The sequence below is a fragment of the Spermophilus citellus genome (genome assembly GCF_964194105.1).
Source record: "Spermophilus citellus genome assembly, chromosome: 1".
NCBI lineage: Eukaryota > Metazoa > Chordata > Mammalia > Rodentia > Sciuridae > Spermophilus > Spermophilus citellus.
The window spans coordinates 125,566,499-125,588,034 of record NC_138182.1 but is presented as its reverse complement, the minus strand read 5'-3'; the positions used below and the strand labels follow the sequence as shown (position 1 = coordinate 125,588,034).

At 50.0% G+C, this 21,536-nt stretch overlaps 1 protein-coding gene across 1 annotated transcript in view; it reads right to left on the bottom strand.

Moving 5' to 3' along the window:
• SLIT3 (slit guidance ligand 3) overlaps positions 1-21,536 on the bottom strand; it is a 575,787-nt gene that overhangs the window by 7,684 nt on the left and 546,567 nt on the right. The window contains exons 30-35 of the mRNA XM_081292656.1: positions 20,503-20,640; positions 18,541-18,781; positions 16,879-17,009; positions 7,217-7,371; positions 5,593-5,878; positions 3,774-3,982 (exon numbers count right to left, since the gene is read on the bottom strand). Coding sequence (XP_081148782.1) covers positions 3,774-3,982; positions 5,593-5,878; positions 7,217-7,371; positions 16,879-17,009; positions 18,541-18,781; positions 20,503-20,640 — 1,160 coding nt within the window. The remainder of the gene's footprint in view (positions 1-3,773; positions 3,983-5,592; positions 5,879-7,216; positions 7,372-16,878; positions 17,010-18,540; positions 18,782-20,502; positions 20,641-21,536) is intronic.

The following is a 21,536-nucleotide window of genomic DNA, read 5'->3' as shown; positions in this document are numbered from 1 at the left end:
ATGAGAGTGAGGTCTCCTACTACCCTGTATTGCAGTTTATTGCTCCATTTCTATCTATTAATATTTGCTTTATATATGCTCTGGTGCTGAGTGCATGTATATTTACAGTTGTTACAGTCTCTTGCTTAATTGACCCTTCATCATTATGTAATGGCATTGTCTCATTTAATAGCTATTGATTAAAGTCTGTTTCATCTGATAGAAATATAGCTACTCCTGCTTGCTTCTGGCTTCCTTTGCATGGTATGTCTTTCCCATCCCTTCACTCTCTGTCTTTACAGGGAAGTGAGCCTCTAGTAGGCAGCATATAGTGGGGTCTTATGTTTTAAATCCATTCAGTCACTCTGCATCTTTTGCTTTTATTTTTGCAATGCTTGGGATCAAACCCACAACCTCATGCATGCTAGGCAAGTGCTTTTCCACTGAGCTACACCCCCAACCCATCTGTATACTCTAACTGGGAAATTTAATCCATTTATATTCAAGATTATTATTGTTAGGTAAGGGCTTACTCTTACCTCTTGGTCATTTGTAGATCTTTTCTTATTTTGTCTTTTCTTTTTAGTTCACCTTTGTGGTTTTCTGTATTTCTATAATTTGATCCTTTTTCTTGTTTGTGTATCAATTATAATTGTGTGTGTGTGTGTGTGTGTGTGTGTGTGTGTGGTTACCAAGAGGTAAACACAAAGACTTTTACAGTAAGAGTAGACTACATTGAACCCAACTCTGGTCACATATAAATACTCTTCTTTCTCCTTGATCCCTCAAAATTTACATCGCTGTTACTTTAATCTACATTTTTATATTTTGTATTCCATAACAACTCATTTTAGGCACATTATCCTTGACTATTTTGACTTTAAACCTTTATAATAGAAATTTGAAAGATTTGTATACCACTATATTTTGAATTTGATTATAAGTTTATCTCTATCACTAAGTTTTATACTTTCATGTTTTCATTATAGTACTTACTGCCCTTCCACTTCCAGCATAAGCCCTCCCTTAAAGCATTTATTATGTGATGGGGTAAGGAATGACCTCAGTTTTTCCTTGTCTAGGAATGACCTTATTTCTTCACCATTTTAGAAGGATAGCATTGCTGGGTATGGTATTCTTGGCTGGCAGTGTTTTTTCTTTCAGCACTTGAACAGGTCATCCATTTTTTTTTCTTTAGATTCCAAAGTTTCTGCTAAGAAATCTGCTGATAGTCTCAGGGGAATCTCTCATGTGACTGGACACATTTCTCTTGCTGCTTCTAGAATTCACTCTTTGATCTGTAACCACATGGTTACAATGTGCCTGGAGAGGAAATTTTGGGGTTGAATCTGTTTGTGGATCTTTGAGCTTCCTGAATCAGGACATCCATATCTCTTCTAAGACTTGGGAAATTTTCAGCTATTATTTCATCAAATAAGTGTTTTGTGCCTTTCTCTGTCTTTCCTCCCTCTTTTACTACCCTAATGTGGTAATTTGTTACTTAATAGTGTCCCATAAGTTGAGTATGCTGTCTTCTTCTTCTCCTTCTCCTTCTCCTTCTTCTTCTTCTTCTTCTTCTTCTCTTCCTCCTTGTCTTCATCCTTCCCTCTGATTTGATTGTTTCAAAGTACCCATTTTTAAATTTAGGATTTTTCTTCCACTTGAGATAGTCTATTGTTGAAACTCCACAATGTATTTTTAACCTCATTCACTTAATTGTTCAGTTTCAAGATTTCTGTTTTATTTTTTATTTCCAAATCTTTTAATATCTATTTTTATATCAGACCATGAACTGTTTTTCTGACTACATTGAGTTATCTTCCTGTATTACCTTATAGCTCACTGAGTCTCCTTAGGCTCATTATTTCGTATTCTTTTTCATACATCCATCTTTTCTTTGTGGTCAGTTATGGAAGAATCATTCTGCTCCTTTTGAGGTGTCATGTTTCCTTGCTTTTTCATATTTCTTTTGTACCTATATTGATTTCTGTGATCAGGTAGAACAGTCACCTCTTTCAATTTTCAACAGTCACCTCTTCCTCTACTCTTTCAAGTAGAGGAAGACTTTCTCCTGTAGATGAGCCCTTGGGTATCAATTAGGCAGGTGTCTTGGTTTGGTCCTAGACTGGTGCCATAGTGTGGTCTCCCTGCAGTTTTTTCTTCTATAGCCAGTGTTGTGATGCCTGAGAGCTTCTGGTCTCAGTGCAGGAGTTGTGATGGCACAAGTGTGGTGTCACTGAGTGAACAATGCTGGCTCTCCGGCTGAGGAGCCAAGTGTGGCAACTCGTCCAGACCAGGCTCAGCCTCCCTGTCATGAGGAATGCATTGTGGGCCCAAGTGCCAAGGTCACAGCTGCCACACTGCCCCTGGACTTGAGCAGCTGCTGTCCTAGTGCTGCCATCATTTATGTGAGTGTGAGAAATGATGAGGGATGGAGGGATGTGGTGCCTCCTGGCTCCTGGGCCAGGACACACTGTGGTAGGAGCTCAGGCCCTAGGTGTCAATGGGGGCCCCTTGGTTCTCAGCTGGTAGGAGTCTTGGTTCTGAGCCCACCTGGGAAGTGGGGTGGCTGAGCAAGGTGCTCCACTCCACTCTGTATGCTGTTGGCGTTTCTCTGGTCACCAGCTCCTCCCCAACTCCCTCACCATGCTCCATAACGCTCCCTTAGACATTCTAGTCAAAATGTAGCTCTTTATTCATTCATTATTTGAGTCCTTTTATGTGTTGGAGGAGGCATCTATTAGGTAGCTCTAAGCAGTCAACTTGCTGATGTCACCCAAATGTCTGAACTTTTAATCCTGTCTTCACTATGTTCTCACTTCATCCTCCTAATAAACCTATGCAGGGGCACTGAGTCATCTGTCCTTCTAAAGGAGGAATTGTGACCCAGAGAGGTAACATGTATGGCTCAAAGCACAAAAGTTCCAAGTGGCAGAGCTTGGCCTTCCTCCTCATGGCCACTATGGTGCCTCCAACTGTTCAGACTCTTAGCCTAGACTTTTCATGAGACTAGTTTATGTAGTTCAACTTCTGAATTCTTAGCAGTGTTCCAGGCACCACATACTTTACAGCTCATGTAGTCCAACAACTGGACAAGGCAGTATGGTGACCAACACCTAAAATAGCTCCCACTGACCTCCACGTCCTGGTATCCACATTCTCTATGTAGTTACCTTCCTCAGTGGATGCCCTTGATCCATGAACCAAAATGATACAGAAATGGTGGTGCAAGTTCTTTTCAAGGTGAGTTGGGGACACTGAGGCTTTGTGGCTTCCTCTTTGCTCTCTTGATTTTTTTCCCCTGTGCAGGAAGCCAGCCTCCCTGTTGTGAGAGCCCTCAAGTATCCCAGGTAGAGATGTCACATAGGGAGAAACTGAGGGCCCCTGCCAACACCAGCACCATGGAAATGCACCAAAGTGGAGGCAGATCTTGCTTCTTGGATCAGCTTCTGGAAACCCACGGCCCTTGCTGTGCTAAATCCAACCTTGGCCGATTCCAGCTAAACCGTTTTTGAGTTTCTGACCCACCCAAACCATATGAGATAGAAACAAATACTATGGTTGGAGCTGCTATGTTTTGGGGTCAATCTGTTATATAGCAGGAGGAATCTGATACAGAAAGCTATAGAATTGCCCCCATTTTCAAGTTGAGGGTCTTGAGGCTTCGAGTGTGACTGAACCAAGGGCACATGTCACCTGAATGGCACAGCCAGACTGAGATGTTCTGGGCATGGAGTCGAGCTCGGACTCCTGCATCCCTCCCGGGGCTCTTCCCATGAGCACAGTAGACTCACCTCGCTCACAGTGCTCCCCACTAAAGCCTGGCTGGCACAGGCAGTGGGGCTCCCCTTGGTCTGAGATGTGGCACTGCCCGTGGTGGCACTTGAAGGCTGAGCAGGCATTGGCAGAGTCGTTCTTGTGGTCACACAAAGCCCCTCCATAGCCCTCGGCACACTTGCACACATATGAGCTTCCGGTGGCCACACATTTTCCATGGTTGCAGCTGGGGGCAGAGAGGAGGAGGAGGTGGGAACTAGAGCAGGTAACTGCCAGAAGCTTCCCTGTCCAACCCAGCCAGGGACCAGGGATCCGGCACTGTGGGATCTTGAGCTGAGTGCAGCCTGGGAGCCATGGCCCTGTGGTCTGCCTCTGCCAGCCCAGTGGCCGAGCATCTGTCTTTTTGCAAACTCCCTGTCCCAGTGGCCAGCTGCAACCTCCCCCAATGTCCTTTACCAGCTATGACAACTGGCTCAGTTGCCAATAGTCTCTCTTTCTCTCTCTCTCTCTCTCTCTCTCACACACACACACACACACACACACACACACACACACAGTGCTTGGAGGAAAGTAAGCTTTCTGTAAACATTTCCATGGCTCTATCATCTTAAAGGATAACACTATTACTACTACCAGTACAGGTTGAGCATACTTAATCCAAAAATCTGAAATCCCACATGCTTCAAAGCCTACAACTTTTGAGCACCAACATGATAGCACAAGTGGAAAACTGCACCCCTGACTCTGTGGGATGGGTCACAGTTAAAATGCAGGTGCTCTAAAAATATTGACTGAAACTACCTTAGGGCTATGTGTACACACTATATAGGAAGCAAATGAATTTCTTATTTAGACTCAGGTCCCACCCCCAACATGTCTGCCAGCCCTTGTATACGTGTGTAAATATTCCAAAGTCTGAGAATACCCCAAATCCAAAACACCTCTGGGCCCAGGCTTTTCAACCAAGAGCTATATTAACCTGTACCCTGAGCAGTGCCACTTGCTGTGTGGCAGGCTTGGTGGTAAGCTCTTTTGCCCAAACCACCACACCACTGCAGCTCCCAGGAGAGCCTCATCCATGTCTCCTAGGTGGGAAGACTGGTGGTGAGGACTCCATTTTTAACCACAATGCATCATTTTCCCTAATGGGATGACATTCAGAGCCAGGATTCATGCTATTTCAGATTCAAATGTACACACTCAAGGATAACACAGGAAGTTCAAACCCTTTACAGCCATCCCTCTTTCTAATCCAAAATGTTGTTTCCAGCTTGTTTAGGCAAACAAATGACCAGTCTTGGCTCTGGAGGCATTTTTGGTTGTATCAGATTTCATAACACTGGGAAACCAGGTCTCTTATATTAAGCATAGGCCTGGCACATAGTAGGCCTTCCATAAATGTTTGTTGAATGAGTAATAATGAGAACCCATCAGGCGTGTGCTGTGTGTGGTCATGCAGACCTGGGGCCTTACCCAGGGCACTGGCTGAGGGGCAGCCACCTGGAGCTGAATTCACCCTTGTTCTACTCGCCCTTCAATGGCTCAAGGGCTGTATGCACCCAAAGGGGTGCCTTTTTCTAATCACAAAAGGCAACACGGGAGCTGGTGGTATCTTCAGACAGAGTCACAGGCGGCTTGGCGCCCTGTGTTTTGAGCGAGGCTCTGTGCTGATGTCTCTGAGTGAGGCCTGCAGCCTGGATGCGCAAGCTCAGCCTCTTGACTGAGCAGTCATGGCGCTATCCACCACGTGACCACATTCCTCCATCAGTACCCCCTCCTCAGGTGGGGACAGGGCCAGCATGTATGCTGGGAGCCTGGGACTGTCAGGACACTGACCTGTGACCAAGGCAGGGGTCCCGGGCTTCTTGGTCGCACAGCGGGCCGGTCCAGCCTGGGTGGCACTCACACACCACACTGTCCTTCTCCACGGAGCGGCACAGGCCATGCCGGCACACGGTGCAGGACTTGCAGCCTGGTGAGACCCCTGGGGACTGTGGCGGGAGGGCCTTGAAGTCCTGCAGCTCGTTGTTGATACGCACCTCGTGGATGCAGCCGTGGAAGCCACCCAGCGGTCGGTCCGCGCCCTGGCGCAAGGCCGAGAGGCCAGTGGAGGTGGGGATGCCTGTGGGAGGGGAGAGGGACAGCCTGAGCCCCTCCTCCCACCCGACTTCCAGGCCCCGGCCCAGTCCTGAATGAGAAGGTGTCCTTCACACGTTCTTAGTTAAGGGCCTTTGCTATTCAGATTGAGATGACGGCCTGTACCTGGGCCATATCCTGGGAAAGACCTGCATTCTTGGTCCTGCACCGGGGGCGAAACTTGAATTCAGCTAGGCACAGTGGTGCAGGCCTGTAAATCCCAGTGGCTTGGGAGGCTGAGGCAGGAAGATCGCAAGTTCAAAGCCAGCCTCAGTAACTCAGTGTGGCCCTAAGCAACTTAGGGAGGAACAATAAAAAACAAAAAGGACCAGGGATGTGGCCCAGTGGCTAAGTGCCCCTGTGTTCATTTCCCAATACCCACCCCAACTCCCCTCCCAGAAAAAAAACAACAAAACAGCACTTGAATTTATTGTCAATGCTTAAATATAGAAACTACCCCACAAAAATCCTGTATTTTGATCTTCCTTAGAAAAAATGAGGGGGCAGAGATCAGCATTGCCATGTGGACCACTGGCTCAATCAAAGGGACCATCAGCTTAGGCAAGGGATGGGTGGTACCAGGTCACCCTGAGGGCCTCCAGACCCTTCGGGAGAACCCAGGGCAGCCCCGCCAGAGTGCAGGAAGGAAGATGCGGAGGAGCAACCCGCCCAGTGGAACTCTGGGTTCAAGGTCCTCTGGCCTTTACTACCCAGGCACAGCGGGAAAAGGCCGGGTTTGCTTCCCACCAGGTCTGCTTTGGTCTTCTTTTCTGCTCCACTTCCCGCCACCCCCTGCTGGGGGCCTGTGGCTGGGCCTGAGGCTGGAAGTATTGTTTTAGCCATGAGTGGAGCAGGTGACAGGGGTGGGGGGTAGGTGAGGGGGGGAGCAGGTGAGGGGGGAGCAGGTGAGATAGGGGGAGCAGGTGAGGGGGGGAGCAGGTGGGGGGGGAGCAGGAGATGGTGGGGAGCAGGTGAAGGGGTGGAGCAGCTGTCTTCCTCTGGGGGGAAGCTGTGCCCTGTGTCCCTTCTGGGATGGCTCTGGGTCAGGCGTACTCCCTGGTCCCCTGCACCTGGATGGCCTGTTCCCAGGGCACACTGTGGGCCTGGGCCAGCACCCTGAGGTGACTTGGGTGGAGTCTCAGGGATCCCTGTGTTGACCAAGCTGCTCTAGTGGCTTTTTATAATGCCCAGGTCGTCGCCTCCTTCAGGAAGTCCTCCCTGACTGGCTTTGTATGGGTGCTGAGAGGGGAGCAGGGGAGCCCTACGGTAGGTCTGGGTCTAGCGCTGGAGCAGAGGGCCGGAGACGGCGGGGAGGGGGCATTACCTCCAAGGTAGAGGGGGCTGTTGATGCCCACGGCAGGCTGCTTCTGGAGCTTGCCCAGGCTCTTGGGGGCTCCTTTGTCCACCACCAGGTTCAAGGTCTGGTTCAGCATCACCAGCTCCACACTGTGAAACTGCCCATCATTCACTGTCTCCACACTGGGCAGGGAGAGAGGGAAAGAGACAGGTTCAGTGAGGGCCTTCCACAGCCAATATTGGGCTGCAAACTTGGCCTGCATGACTTGCATCTTGTTTTACTTTTTATTTGGAAATAGCTTCAAGATTACATATGCCCCAAATACTTAAATACTTAAATATATTACAGAAAATACTTACTACCCAGGTTCTCCTATTATCCCTATTTATCTCTCTTTACACACATACACACAGTTTTTCTGAATCATTTAAAGGGAAGATACACACACCACAGGCCTTTACCCCCAGATAGCTCAGTCTGTGCTCCCTAAGGACAGGAATGTTTTCTTATGTAAGCACGGCATAGTCATCAACTTGGGAACCACTTAACATTCATACCGTACCTCAGAGCATCTCCTGTTCTAATTTTCCAAAGGATCCAACAGGTCCCTTGTGGCATTTCCCCTTCTAGTACGAGATCCTGTCCAGGGGCAGTTATTCCACCTGGCAATCTTTGTGTTTTTTCTGTCATTCACAGAGCTCGGCACCTCCTTCCTCAGGCCACTGCATACCACCCGGGCATTATTTACTTCACAAAATTTTGCCTTTGATGGCCCCATTTCCCCCTCAAATACCAGTAAGCCTGTAAGGTTAGCCCTGTTCTAAGAAATATTTTTCAAGAAAAAAGTTTGGCTGTGATTTAAATTTTTTTTCCCAGTATCCAAAATACATTATCTTACAGTCAATGTTTCAGTAGTGTATCTTCATTTTACCTAAATTCATCTCATGGGCTTCCAGGGATATGCATCACACATTTGGAAGTTAATTGTCTCAACGCCCCTGCCAACTAAGATTTTTTGTCCCAAGTACAGAGATGAGAAGGTGGAAGCTCATGGAAATTTCCTGAAGGCCTTACTAAGTGGTTCAGCAGGGACTTGAATGAAGGTACCCTCCGCCCCTTTTCCAGCCTCTGCTGGTGCCAACAAGCACTCACGGAGGGCTTATGGGCACGGCGAGGCATGGTGCTAAGTGGCTCACTCACATTATGTGACTGTTGAGATAATTCTATGAAGTGGATACTAGATATCCTAATTCACAGAAAACACACTGAGGCCCAGAGGGGCTAGGTGATCTGTCAGAGGTCACCCAGCTAATACATGCCAGGAACAGTATTCATAGGGAGAACTTTTAACTCCAGAGTTCTGCTGAGGGTTCTGCTGGGAGTTCCCGGGGCTGGGAAGGAGTATCGATGGTAGATGGCAAGACTCTGGAGATGTGCCACCTCCTTCTTCCCTGAACACAAGGGCTCACTGGGTGGACCGATCTTGCTCATTCAGGTGTGGTGGTCTGTGCACACTCCCTCTCTCCTTGCAATCTCCCAGGGGAATCCTGTAGCCTTCAACAAGAGGGTTCGAGGGAGGGGTGGCACTGATTTCTCAGGTGGGCAGTTTCAGTGAGTGACCCAGATTTAGAAATTTCAGCTGGAGAGAGAGTGTGTGGGATGTACCCAGGGAAGACAGGCGAGGCTGGGCTGGAGTGGGGAAAGCAGAGCCCATTTCGTCCCTGCTGCTGGGTGGCACCACGGTTAGTCAAGCAGTCATGGAGACAGACCACCCTGATTCCCTCAGACGCAGGTGGGGGGAAAACCTCTCAAAATTATTGTGATGATCAAATCTGAGGAGGATGTGGTCGTGCTCTGCAGACTGTAAATTACTGGGACCATGTGAGCGGTTATCAGTGTTATTTAGAATATTTATACCAAGAATCTATCATTGCCTGCAAACATAGAGATCCTACTTAGTGCTGATTCTTGGAAGAAAGAGGTGGTGGAGGTGACATGCAGGACCCCAGGACTCACCCACTCAGTGGGCCATCTCTTCTCGCATCTGTTCATCTTCCCACCATTTATCTGCCAATGCTCCCTCCTCTCCACCCATCCACCGCCTCCCCTCCCTCTCCTCCCTCCCTCCCCCTTCTGCTTGATCATGCATCCATGATCCATCTGTCCATCCACTTGAGGGTGCATGCAGGCCACACTGTCCTAGGCGCAGGATGGACGGGGCACCTAGAGCTCACACTCGACCTGTCTCAGTCTTTCCTCTAAATCAAATAGCCAGCTTATCTATGCACATCCACAACACAGGGGAGTGGTGGGAAGAGTGGGACTGAGAGAGACCAGCAGGAATCTGTTTCTGATAGGGAGCTGGGCAGCTGCCTGGAGGTGAAGTTGCCTGATTCCAGAAATTCTCCAGCTGCTCCAAGCCATGAGCCCAGGACAAGGCTGAGCCCGGGATCCTTCAGAGAGTTGGTGAGTGTGTACAGGGGGCGGCTGGTGTGCAGGGACCACAGACCCTCACACTCTGCAACCACACGTGCAAGCAGACACACCCTGGACCATCTCTCAGTGATATTGTCCTGAATGCACGCTGGCTCCTGTGTGAGCCTTCAGTCACTGTGACAAACACCTGAGACAATCCATTAAGGGAAGGAGAGATGGACTTTGGCTCATATTTTCAGAGGTTTCTGTCCCTGGCCAGTGGCCCTGCTGCTTTAGGCCTCTGGTGCACAGGACATCATGGCGGGAGAGTGTGGCAAAGGGGGCCTGCTCACCTCACTGTGGTCAGGAAGCAGAGGAGAGGAAGGGCACGCCCCTGTGACCTAACTTACTCCCTCTAGGCCCCCCCCACCACCAAAGGTTCCACACCCTCCCATTAGTGCCACAGACAGGGACCAAGTCATTAACACATGGACCTTTGAAGGACATTCAAGACTGAAGCTATGGCGGCTCCTACCCTAGAGGTGTCTGAATGGACGCCAGCAGCCGCCTGTCCTGGGGGCTCTGGATAGGCAGGCAGTCTTGGTGTTTCCTTGGTGCCGAGGTCTAGGGAGCAGGGCAGCTCTTTCCTATTCTGGACACACACAGCCGTGCTGAGCACACACCACTGGCTCCTTCCTGGCTGCTGGCTCCAAGCCTTCTCTCTTCTCTGCTTTCTGAGGTCTCAGCCCAGGGCCTATGCGTGGCCTTGAAGGCAACCGTCCTGGAGACAGTGGTTTGGCAGTTGCTGTGGCAGTAGGGAGCTGTGGCTGCCAGCTCCTGTCCCAGACAAAGAGCTGGGCTCTTGAGGGCCCAAGAGCCTGGCTTTCCAGAGGAGTTGCAGACAGGCCCCTTCTCCTGCCAGTTCATGCTCAGGGGTGAGGATCTATCACCCTGGCCCCTCCCACTTCTGTGAGCCCAGTTTCTGTTTGAATACAATGAGTTTTGTACTTGTTTTACACTGGGCCTTAGTGGGCAGTGCAAGATCCTTAGAAGCTCTCACGAACTGTGGAAATGGTGACTTCCTCCTCCATGATGTGGGTGTGGAGGAGCCAAGTCTGGGTGTGGCAGAGACTGGGAGCGCAGCTTGGTGGACCGTAACAGAGCCTGTCTGCTGGGTTCTCAACTCCACAGCCATGGGGGATTTGAGAGTCTATCATTTCACTGGTTTATCGCCACCTCTGAGGGGGGTATTCTTGTGGGCCCCCTATTATATAGTGATGGAACCTAAAGACCTTGACCAAGACCACAATGCTTGAAAGTGGTGGAACTGAGGACTGATTCCAACCCAAAGCTCTCATGGCCATATCCACGACAACAAATGCTCATGGGTTGACAGGTCACCTTCTTCCAGGCACATCTGAACCAGGGGCACCTATCATGCCCAAAGCCAGTGCTTTTCAAGCTGTGGGTTCCAGAGGCCTGGGATGCACTGTGCTGGAAGTTCTGATTCTTTACCATCTCTTCCAAATCAGGTTGGTTTCATTTCTGTCTTTTAAAAAAAATACAGAATTCTTGGCCTTAAAGATAAAATATAAATGGGAAGAAGGCTTTGCTGCTTTCAAAGAAGAGAAAAAAACTGAAGAGACACAACAAAAACCTAGTGTTTAGTTTAAAAGAAATGGCCACACTGTGTTCCAAGCCCTGGTCATCGGTCCCCTAGAGACATATGTAGGGATTTCAGGAGAAGACAGGGCCCTGAGAGTCTTCCTCATCATCCACTGAGTCAGACAGAACTGGCATCAAGTGCAGGACGGAGAGGACTGCAGGTGGCAGAGCTGGCTGGAAGGCTCCTGCAGGGGCTGGGGTGAGCACGCCCATAGGCCAGAGTGGCCGGGGGGTCCTATTCTGCCTTAACAACAATGGTGGGTGGGCACGTGTTGAGGGCTTGGTGGGGCCGGGGTGGTGGGGCCAGGAGCTGGGCTGCTATGTAAAGCACAGGACTAGCCTTCTCTCCCTGAGCACTCTCAACCCCAAGGTGGGGCCGCACTTTTTTCTCCATTTGGAAACCGGAGATGCCAGGCCCAGAGACTAAGATGCTCCATATTACAGTGGAAACGGCAGAGGCAGAACTTAAATCCATGTTCCCAGCCAAGGGACCTGAGGCCACTGTGCCAGGAAGGGGATTATGAGGGTGGTCAATCCTCCAGGTGCTGGAGGCCCTTACCTGTATGCTGAGTGTGACCAGTAGGTGGCGACAGAGCCCCGCAGGAACAGAGTCCCTGGGCTTTAGTTAGGCAGCAGCCTGAGACTTCAGCCCCACTGCAGCCAGCCCCACTGCTGTACCCTAGGGACAGGTCATGCTTTCTTCTGGCTCTGGGCCCAGCACGGAGGGAGAGCAGGCTTGGGTGGACACCTATCCTGGGTTTGACCCCAACTCTGCCACTTACTGGCCTCCTCTGAGCAGTAGGCTTCTCATCCCCCTGAAGAGGAGTGATGGTTTGCCCGGGGCCTGTGCTGAGGACCATGAAGGCCTTGAGAGTAAATGGAATGGTAGTAATTACGGCTCTAGGAGCATGTGCCACACCAGGCAGAGCTTGCTTGCATATACTGGTTTTTTAAACAGTCGAATATTTAAAAACTGGGATATTTACACAAACCTAAAATTTCCAGCCCCTCCTGATGCTCAGAACCCTTGGAGGTCATCTGCCCTCGCATGAGGCTGCTCCTTCCAGGCTGCCGCGGTCTCCACTGCTCCTTAGTGCACTCCCATCTACAGTCCCACGTCTGCTCCTTGCTGGGCCCCTGGCTTCGCAGATGGGTGAGCTTGCCTCTGACAAGTCTGGCTCTGAGCATCAGAGAAGTCTGTCCCCTTCTGGGGCAGGGAGGGGCTCAGGTGGGCTTTCCTGTGTCTTCGTCCTGGGGCCTGGAATGCGTTTTGTGCCTTCACCACCTCCTGTGACCACAGTTGGGTAGGCCAACAAAGCAGGCACCGGCAGGAGGGAGCCCCTGGAAGCTAGCTGCTCCAGCTCTGTAAATCCGCTGGCTGCTCACCCTTGCCCTGGCCTGGCTCATGGGCGTCTCTGGCCGTAGGAGTCTGCAGCTGCCAACTCCACGGGTGAGCCCTGGCATGGCTCCCTGGCTCACGCCCCAAGGCTGAGGTGGCAGGCTGGTGCCAAGAGGTCACTGTAGTCACTCTGAGGAGATCCGGTTCTATTGGCTGGCATGGCCTCCTGAGCTCCTCCCAGCTGTCACCTCAGTCTGTGCCCTTCATCCTCTAATGGCGTCCCCCTCCCAGGGCTTTTCCTGGTCTGTGGAGATGCTCCTCAGTGTGGAGAAGCCTCTGGAACACTGCCTCCTCTCCAGGGACCCTTCCCCGTCCCAGAAAAGTATCTGCTCCTTCTTCAGAAGTGTCCCCACCGCATGCTGCGGTGTCTCCAAGGACACCTGTTTGCTTCTCCCCAGATAACTGCTGCTTCTTTAACCCATAAAGTCCCATTTCTGGAACACCTGAACAATTTACACTGAGCAACAAACACCTTATGGTAACTTTGAAACACATATTTGTGTTTGTAGAGTTCTAATATTTTAAGAAAAGTAATTGGTAAATGATTTGTGATAATATTCATTAAAATTATTGCTATCACTAATATTATTAATGCTATTATACCAATAAGCTCTAGATTATTATTATTTCCAACATATTTTAATATACCTTTGTTGATTTCATTGAAATATTCACAGATTGGAAACATGGGGGTGTAATGTGCTGAGTTGTGTCTTCTTCTTGGGCCTGTGTGTGCCTGATTCCATGTCTCCTACTCTGGGCTTGCGTCTGGCCCAAACGAGGTGCTTGGTTGTGTTTTCTGAGTCAATGGAAGAGTGGAAGAGAATACTATAGGTTGAACTTCCCTAATCAAAAAATACAGAACTCAAAAATACTTCAAAATCTGAAAATTTGTGAGCACTCACTGATGTCAAAAACAGCAATTTCCAAACCTGATCTCATGTGATGCATCACAGTCAAAATACAGGAGCAATAAAAATTACCTTTGGTTAGTGAGGCCCTAAGTCACTTAGTAAGACCCTGTCCCAAAATAAAAAATAAAAAGGGTTGGGATGGGGCTCAGTGATTAAGCACCCCAGGGTTCAACTCCCAGTACCAAAAAACAAAACAAACAAACAAACAACAACAACAAATTACCTTTGGGCTGAGTAAGGTGTATATGAAATAGAAGTGCATTTTGGATTTAGACTTGAGACCCATGCCCAACATAGCTCCTTATGTATAAGCCAATATTTCACAATCTGAAAACTGTCTGAAATCCAACACATTTCTGGCTCCAACCATTTTGGAGAAGGCATACTTAATCTGGCCTGGGACAAAAACAAAAACAGGGCTGCCTCAGAGAAAAGGATTTGGAAGCAAAACTACTTCAATGTGGGATTTCTGGAGCCTGGGGCTCCTTACAACTGAGAGCTGAAGGGCAGTGAAGATGGTCCCCCAGCTGGCGTGGGGCTCCAGGCCGGGGTTTCCTGGATGCGCATCACTGGGATCTTCCCATGGAGAAGCTTGGCATGCCCCTGTGCCATGTCTCAGACAGGAGCGCTCTCTCAGCATGCTGCCAGCACCTCCTGTGAGCCTGCCCCTGACTAAGCCACAGCACCACGGCCAAGGTCAGCTGGGGAGGGGGGCTCCACTCAGGAGGCCCAGGCTCTGCAGGGGCCTGGCTGCACTGGAAGCTGGCCCTGCCTCCTCAACAGGTCTGTGTCCAGCTCAGCCGGCCAAGCACCTTCCCAACCCTCAGCAGTGCCTAGGAGGGCCTCCTGTGGTGTCCATGGCACACAGTGCGGGAGCTGGGGCAGGAGGCAGGTCACTTGCCTACACCCAGGTCTGTGTGGCACCAGAGGCTTTTTGCCAGGCACATGTGGGTTGTTGGTGGCCCTGCCCCCCTGGCTTTCTGTCCTCCTGTTTGGAGCAGGGCCACTGGTTCCAGGAAGAGATGTCAGGAGGTCTCGTCTCCAGGGAGCACTAAGGCCACGGGGCGAGTTGCTTCTCCATATCCACTGACCCAGTCCTCCCCACCCGGGATGTTTCTGGTGCTTCCGGCCCTCCAGGCTAGTCTTCCCGTCTGGCTGATGCCCCTGTCCTGCCTCTTGTCTTTGCTGCTGTCCCAGCCTGGCGTGCCACCCCTTCTCTGCTCCTCCCAGCCTGGCGTGTCACCTCTTCTCTGCTCATACTAGTTCCTCGCCTTCATCAAGATGCAGCTTAAACCGGGCGCCATGACGCACACCTGTAATCCCAGTGGCAGGAGGATTGCCAGTTCAAAGCCAGCCTCAGCAAAAAGTGAGGCACTAAGCAACTCAGTGAGACCCTGTCTCTAAATAAAACACAAAATAGGGCTGGGGATGTGGCTCAGTGGTCCAGGGCCCCAAAGTTCCTTCCCCATACCAAAAAAAAAAAAAAAAAAAAAAAAGAAAGAAAGAAAGAAAAAGATGCAACTCAACTGGCTGCTTCTCCAGTGAGTTCCCACGTGTGAACTGGTGGTCCTCAGACCTACGCATCGGAATCACTTGGAAGGGTCCTTAAAACACAGATCTTTTGGGACAAGCCTCACCCTCACATGGGCCCAGGTGTTGGATTCAGAAGTACTGGGGCAGATTCTGCATTTCTACTACCTCCCAGGCACCAGCTGCTGCCTCAGGGCCACACTCAGAACCACTGTTGTTTTTTTTTCCATTACTGTTTTTGGTGTTGGGGATGCCCCCCAGGGTCCTGTGCCTGTTAGGCAAACACCCTGCCACCAAGCCACATCCCCAGCCAGACCACGGGTTGTAACCAGAGGTTTTCACACTGGGTTTGTTGGAGGAGAATCTGGGGCCTGAATGGTTAGGGTGGGAACTCGGCTCCATCCCCGGCCCCCAGGGCACTTTGGCCTCTATGCATTTAATACTCTTGAGTTCAATATCAAGTTTCAACTGAAGAAAAGGTTTAGTTGGGGGGAAGAGGAAGTCCAACTATTTCTTCTTTTCACCAACCCCAATGGAACACGCTCCTGTCTCCATGGCGAAGAGCATGGTTCTACTTTGTTCTGGGATTTCCCCAAGTTCTGCTCCTGGTCCACTAGTGGGTTTTTTTTTTTTTTGAATTTTTTTTTAGATGTGTAGACATTTATTTTATTCATTAACTTATACATGGTGCTGAGAATTGAACCCAGTGCCTCACATATGCTAGGCAAGCGCTCTACCACTGAACCACAGTTTCAGCTCCCACTAGTGGTTTTCACAATTTGGGGGTAACAAAGACATCTAAAAATTCTAGTGGTTACTTTTAAGAATTATTATAAAGGCATTTGTAACTAAAATTATTTTATATTTTAGCTCTTTAGTACTGGTTTCAGGTTTAGAACTTCTTTTAAATTTGAGAATTTTTGCACAGACTTTACCTGTTGAACATCACTTATCCAAAATGCTCTGAAAATTTTTTGAGTGCTATGTTGGCACTCAGGAAATTTCAGATTTTGGAGAATTTCAGATTTTCCCATCACTGGGGGAGGGTGTGCCCTTGAAGGGGATATTGGCACACCAGCCCCTTCCTCTCATTCTCCCTCTGCTCCCCCACCACCAAGACACCAGCTGCTTGCTTCACATACTCCCTGTGATGGTGTGCTGCCAATGCACAGGCCCAAAGTGACGTGGCCAAGCAACCATGTACTGAAACCTCTACAACTGTCAGCCAAAATAAACTTTTCCTTTTTATATGTTGATTTCCTCAGGCATTTTGTTACAGTAGTGGAAAGCTGACTAGCACACAGGGTGACTGTGTTCTGAAGTTGTCCTTCAGGGCAATTTGAAAGTCACTGAAGCAGTGGCCCTGTTTCCCAATGCTCTTGAATGTCTTTCCCTTGTATTGCATGCTAATTGCCCCGTTTTCTTTCTTAAACTAATAAAAGATTAGAATGACATTTTGAAAAGGGCGTCTCATTAAGCAGCCTCATTCCCATTGGAGCACCTGGATCCATGCACAGTAGCCAGCTGGCCATTTATCTTATGGTAATGAGGTGTCATCTTCCCGCTGGAGCCTGCCTTCCTGGCCTGCCTCTGCCTCCAGTGCTGCCCTTCTCCCTCCCACCTGCCACTCTGTGCAGGAAGAGTGTGTGTGTGTGTGTGTGTGTGTGTGTGTGTGTGTGTGTACGCGCGCATGCATGGTGGGGTATTAGTTTCACCCTGGCTGCTTTGGTGTGGAGGTGAATGGTGGCTGGGGGTGTGGTCCTCACCTGTACACCGTGGTTGGAGGGGAGCTCAAGCTGTCATAGACCAGCCTCACGTGGCCCTGGTACAGCTCCAGCGCCAGGGGATCATTGTCTCCCTTGTAGAGAAGGATGCCATTGTCCTTGTCAGTGGCCACCTGGAGAGAGGGCCGGGCACGTGGGTTAGGGCTTACCTGAGGTCAACCTCTCCCACCCCTCTCCCCAGAACCCTCTTCCAGATGGCTGCTTCTGGGGGTACTTTAAGATACACCAGCTTCTGGCTTCACCCAGAGTGAGCTCACATGAATCTCTCGGGCAGGTAGGTTAAAACTCCTCCAGGGGATTCTGAAATACTGCCAAGGCTGAGAGCCAGGGGGCGCTCCTGTGCCCGCCACCTGCACTCATGGCCCGCACCTGTGTAGCTGTGAATGGGATGTCAAGCAGGGAAGTCTGACAGGACCCTGGAGGTCTGGGGTTGGACCCAGCAGTCAGGTCTCTGGGTGGAGCTGGGGGTCCAGGGACAATGACAGGTAGAGTTTCCTTCCTGTTTGTGCCAGGCCAAGCCTCAGCTGAGGGGCCTGCCCACAGGCTGCAAGCTCCGCCAGGTGAGGAGTTTGAACACTGTGTCAATGCAACCCCAGCACCTGGAAGAGTCCCTGGGATGTATGGGTGCTCTCTAGATCTTTGTTGAGGAGTATTCCCCCATAAACTCCAACTTTAATCTGGGCTAATTGGCCATAGCCAGAAAGAGAACCGAGCCCCAGTGAGTGCCCAGCAGCACCCAAACCCAGGGGCAGGGGCCACTACCTGGTCAGCACCATCCTGGTACGTCTCTGGGTCTCCTCCTCCATGAGGAGCCTGCAGGTGGGGCCTGTTCTTTGCCCATCCTCCACCTTCCCTGCCCACACCCACCTCCAGAATAGCATTTAGCTTAACCAGAAATATAGTCCAGAATACATGGGCTCAGGTCCAAAGCAAGGAACCTGAACGAAGCTACTGGGAAAAGAACTTGTTCACCCTGAATGGGTTTCCACTCCCTAAACGCGTTTTGTGTTTGTCCTCTGGGCCTCTGCACTTGCTGAGCAATCTGCTGGTCCTCTCCAGTCTGCGTTCACCCTGTTCCCTTGGCCTCCACTCTTCTATATTTCATCAGAAAACTCCTACTCATCCTTCACCTCTCAGCCTGGGCATCACCGCCTCTGAGAAGCCTTCCCTGATTCTCCCTGCAGAATGGGATTGCTGCCCCTCCAGCACATTCCCGCAGTGACCCTTGTGCCGCTGTCTCTCTCCTTGCCCTCCTGGATGGTCAAGGTGCTTTTTCTGTTTTGTCTACAATTGAATCCCCGCTTCTCAGCAGTATCTGTATATAATAGTTGAACAAATATTTTCTAGAGGAATGAGGAAATAAGACTAGAAACAGGAATTGCCATTTGCAGTGAGGGCTGGTCAGGAGGCATCTAGAAATCTATCTAGACAGAGCGAGTCCTGCTTCCCCAAAGCTGAATGTTGTCCTGGATGATTTTTTGGGGGAAGGAGCAGAACTGCTAAGACATGAGGCATCCTGGTGGTTCTCTGGTACAGCTCCAGCACCAGGGGATCATTGTCTCCCTTGTAGAGAAGGATGCCATTGTCAATTCAGGGACTGGGGGCAAACTGGTTCTTCCAAGGGCAGAACAGGGCCAGGCGCACCTGCAGAGAGATGTTGGCCTGCGGCCGGACCTTGGCGGAGGCCAGTTCCACGTAGGAGTCCTTGCCCACGAAGTTCACAGTGATGAGCTTCTCGCATCTGGGGCCAGCAAAGCCCGGGGGACAGCGGCAGGTGGGCTCCTGCTGCACCACGATGCACTGAGCCCCGTTCTGGCACTCGTACTGGTCACAGGGGCTGGTCTGCAGCAGAACCATGGGCGGGGGGTGCTCGCAGAAGAGTCCACTGGTAGGAGGGGACGGAAGTATGGGGGGAGCACGGGGCAGAGGGGGGAGAAGAGACAATCAGTTACCGACAAGGAGCCTCTGGCAGAGAGCCCGTGAGATGGGGGGAGACAGTTCCAGGGTCTAGTTCCAGCCCTGCCACTACCTGGGGCGAGTCCTTTTTTTTTTTCTTTAAGTCCAAGTTTTCCCATTTTTAAAGTAACTGAGTCAGACAGGTCCCCAAATGTCAGTGTCATCAGAATGCGTGGGGTGAATTGTCAATTGTTAATTGTTCCTGTTCATGGATGGTGAAGGGATAAACAAATGCATGTCGCCCAGTGAGATGCTGCTGGCCCTTATGGGGGAAGGGAGTCCTGACACGTGCTACAGCAGGTGGGCCTGGGAACAGGACGTTGAGCGAAATAAGCCAGACACGAAGGGTAACAGGTTCTAATCACGTGGGCTCCTGGGAGTGAACAGGGAGGAATGCAGGGCTGTTGTTTAATGGAATGGTTTTGCAAGAGGCAAAAGTTCTCGAGATGGATGTTGGTGATGGCCACACCACAAGGTGAATGTGCTTAATGCCTCTGAGCTCTATCCTTAAAAATATGTAAGGTGGTAAATTTTGTTATGTATATTTTATCATGATTTTTAAAAAAAGTACAGACTTTCTAGCCCCCTTTTTTTTTCTATTTTAATTTTTCTAAATTTTAATTCAGTAGCTCTGGCTTGGGGCACAGGAATCAATATTTTCACGAGCCTCGGATGCAGAGGGTCTCAGTCCAGCTTTTATTTATTTATTTATTTTTTTATTGTTGGTCGTTCAAAACATTACATAGTTCTTAATATATCATATTTCACAGTTTGATTCAAGTGGGTTATGAACTCCCATTTTTACCCAGTATACAGATTGCAGAATCACATCAGTTACACTTCCATTGATTTACATATTGCCATTCTAGTGACTGATGTATTCTGCTGTCTATCCTATTCTCTACTATCCCCCCTCCCCTCCCCTCCCCTCCCCTCCCCTTTTCTCTCTCTACCCCCTCTACTGTAAATCATTTCTTCCACTTGTATTATTCTTCTCTTACCCCTCCTTTCCTCTTATATGTAATTTTGTATAACCCTGAGGATCACCTTCCATTTCCATGCGATTTCCCTTCTCACTCCCTTTCCCTCCCACCTCTCATCAGTCCAGCTTTTAGAAACTCTGGCCTTGAGAACTCTGTGGCTCCTTCTAGGCTCAGGACCTTGGAGTCTATGTGCAAAGCTTATTTGCACATTTTAGGTTTATGCCATCTGGTGAGCACTGGTAGGCATGGCACTGTGTCCAGTCTGACCCCCACTGATCCTTTCCTCCCAGCCCTGAAGTGTAGGAGCTGGACCAGGAGCCCAGGCTTCTCCTTCTACATCCCCTGCAGACATTCAGCAGCTGGCCCAGGCCTCCCCTTTCCTCTGGCTTCATTGATTCCACAGACTGTTCCAAGCCCTCCACTGACCTCCCCTTTTCTGCCACTGGGACACCACTATGTTTGTGTTCTCCAACCTACAAGTCAGACCCCAGCCACATGGGCAGGTGGCTCCACCACCCTGCAATCTGGGCTCTAAGATGGTGGCGTCCTCCCTTAAACGGCATCACATGCAAGCCTGACACGTGGGCTGGGACCTAAGTCCACTCTAAGAAGTCCCTTTTGGTAGCTTTAGGGACTGTCACTGTCCTGAGGAGGCTCTCTGCCATACCTGAAGCCCTGGGGGCAGATGCACGTGTAGCCATTGACTGCGTCCACACACTGGGCTCCATGGCGACACTTGTGAGCCGTGCAGTCGTCATTGTCTGTCTCACAGAGCTTCCCGCTGTAGCCAGGGACGCATTCACACCTGAAACACAGGCAGTGTGAAGCTACTCTTAGGCCTGGGCAGCTTCCCGGCCTGGCTCCTGTCCCCCCCACCCCAGGGCCTCCCTCCCCTTATCCACTCAAGTTCCTTAAGGTTCTGCCTGGCCTGGCTTCACTCGGGTACCACTCGTGGTCACAGCCTCCGATCCCCGCCATTGAGGCCTGTCTGCTTCATGTGGGGGGGGGTAGTGTTTCCAGGAGCCAGGCTGAGGGCCACGGGGTGGAACCACACAGCTTTTGGCGTGGTTCTGCCACCTTCTCCCTAGAATTGACCTTCAGGACTGTGTCAGGCACTGTGCTAAGCACATGCCAGAGTGTCACATTGAGTCCTCCCAGGACCCTGAAAAGGAGGGTCTATCATCAGGAAGAAGACAGAGCTCAGAGAGCTGAAGTCACTCCTGTGTCCTTCATGGAGTGACAGTTTACACTATGTGTCAGACGCGGTTCTAAGTGCATTGACCATTCATGACCTGTGTTTTGGTTTCTTCATCTTTAAATACAGTTGATGATAAATAATAAGTGAAATGCCTTGTGGGGGGAGGGCTCAGCATACTGTGGTCCACACCTCTGCTACCATGGGAAACCTGGCCCTGGAAAGACTGTGTCTTTGAATTCTCCTGAATTCAAAAGAGACCTGGAGAGTAGCTCAAGCCCTCTGACCTTGCCCAGAGCTATAACAACTGCCAAACACTTAATAGGATCAAATCCAGCCTTTTAAGTATGGAGTTCAGGGCTATGGATAAGGTCTTTATCAGCAATTAGAGAAGTTATTCACACTTCCAAACTAAGCAGTGAGGTTTGGAGGCCAATGTGTTTACATTCTTCTTTTTTTATTTTATACATTCTATAGTCCTCTCCACACTAGCACTGTCAAACCTA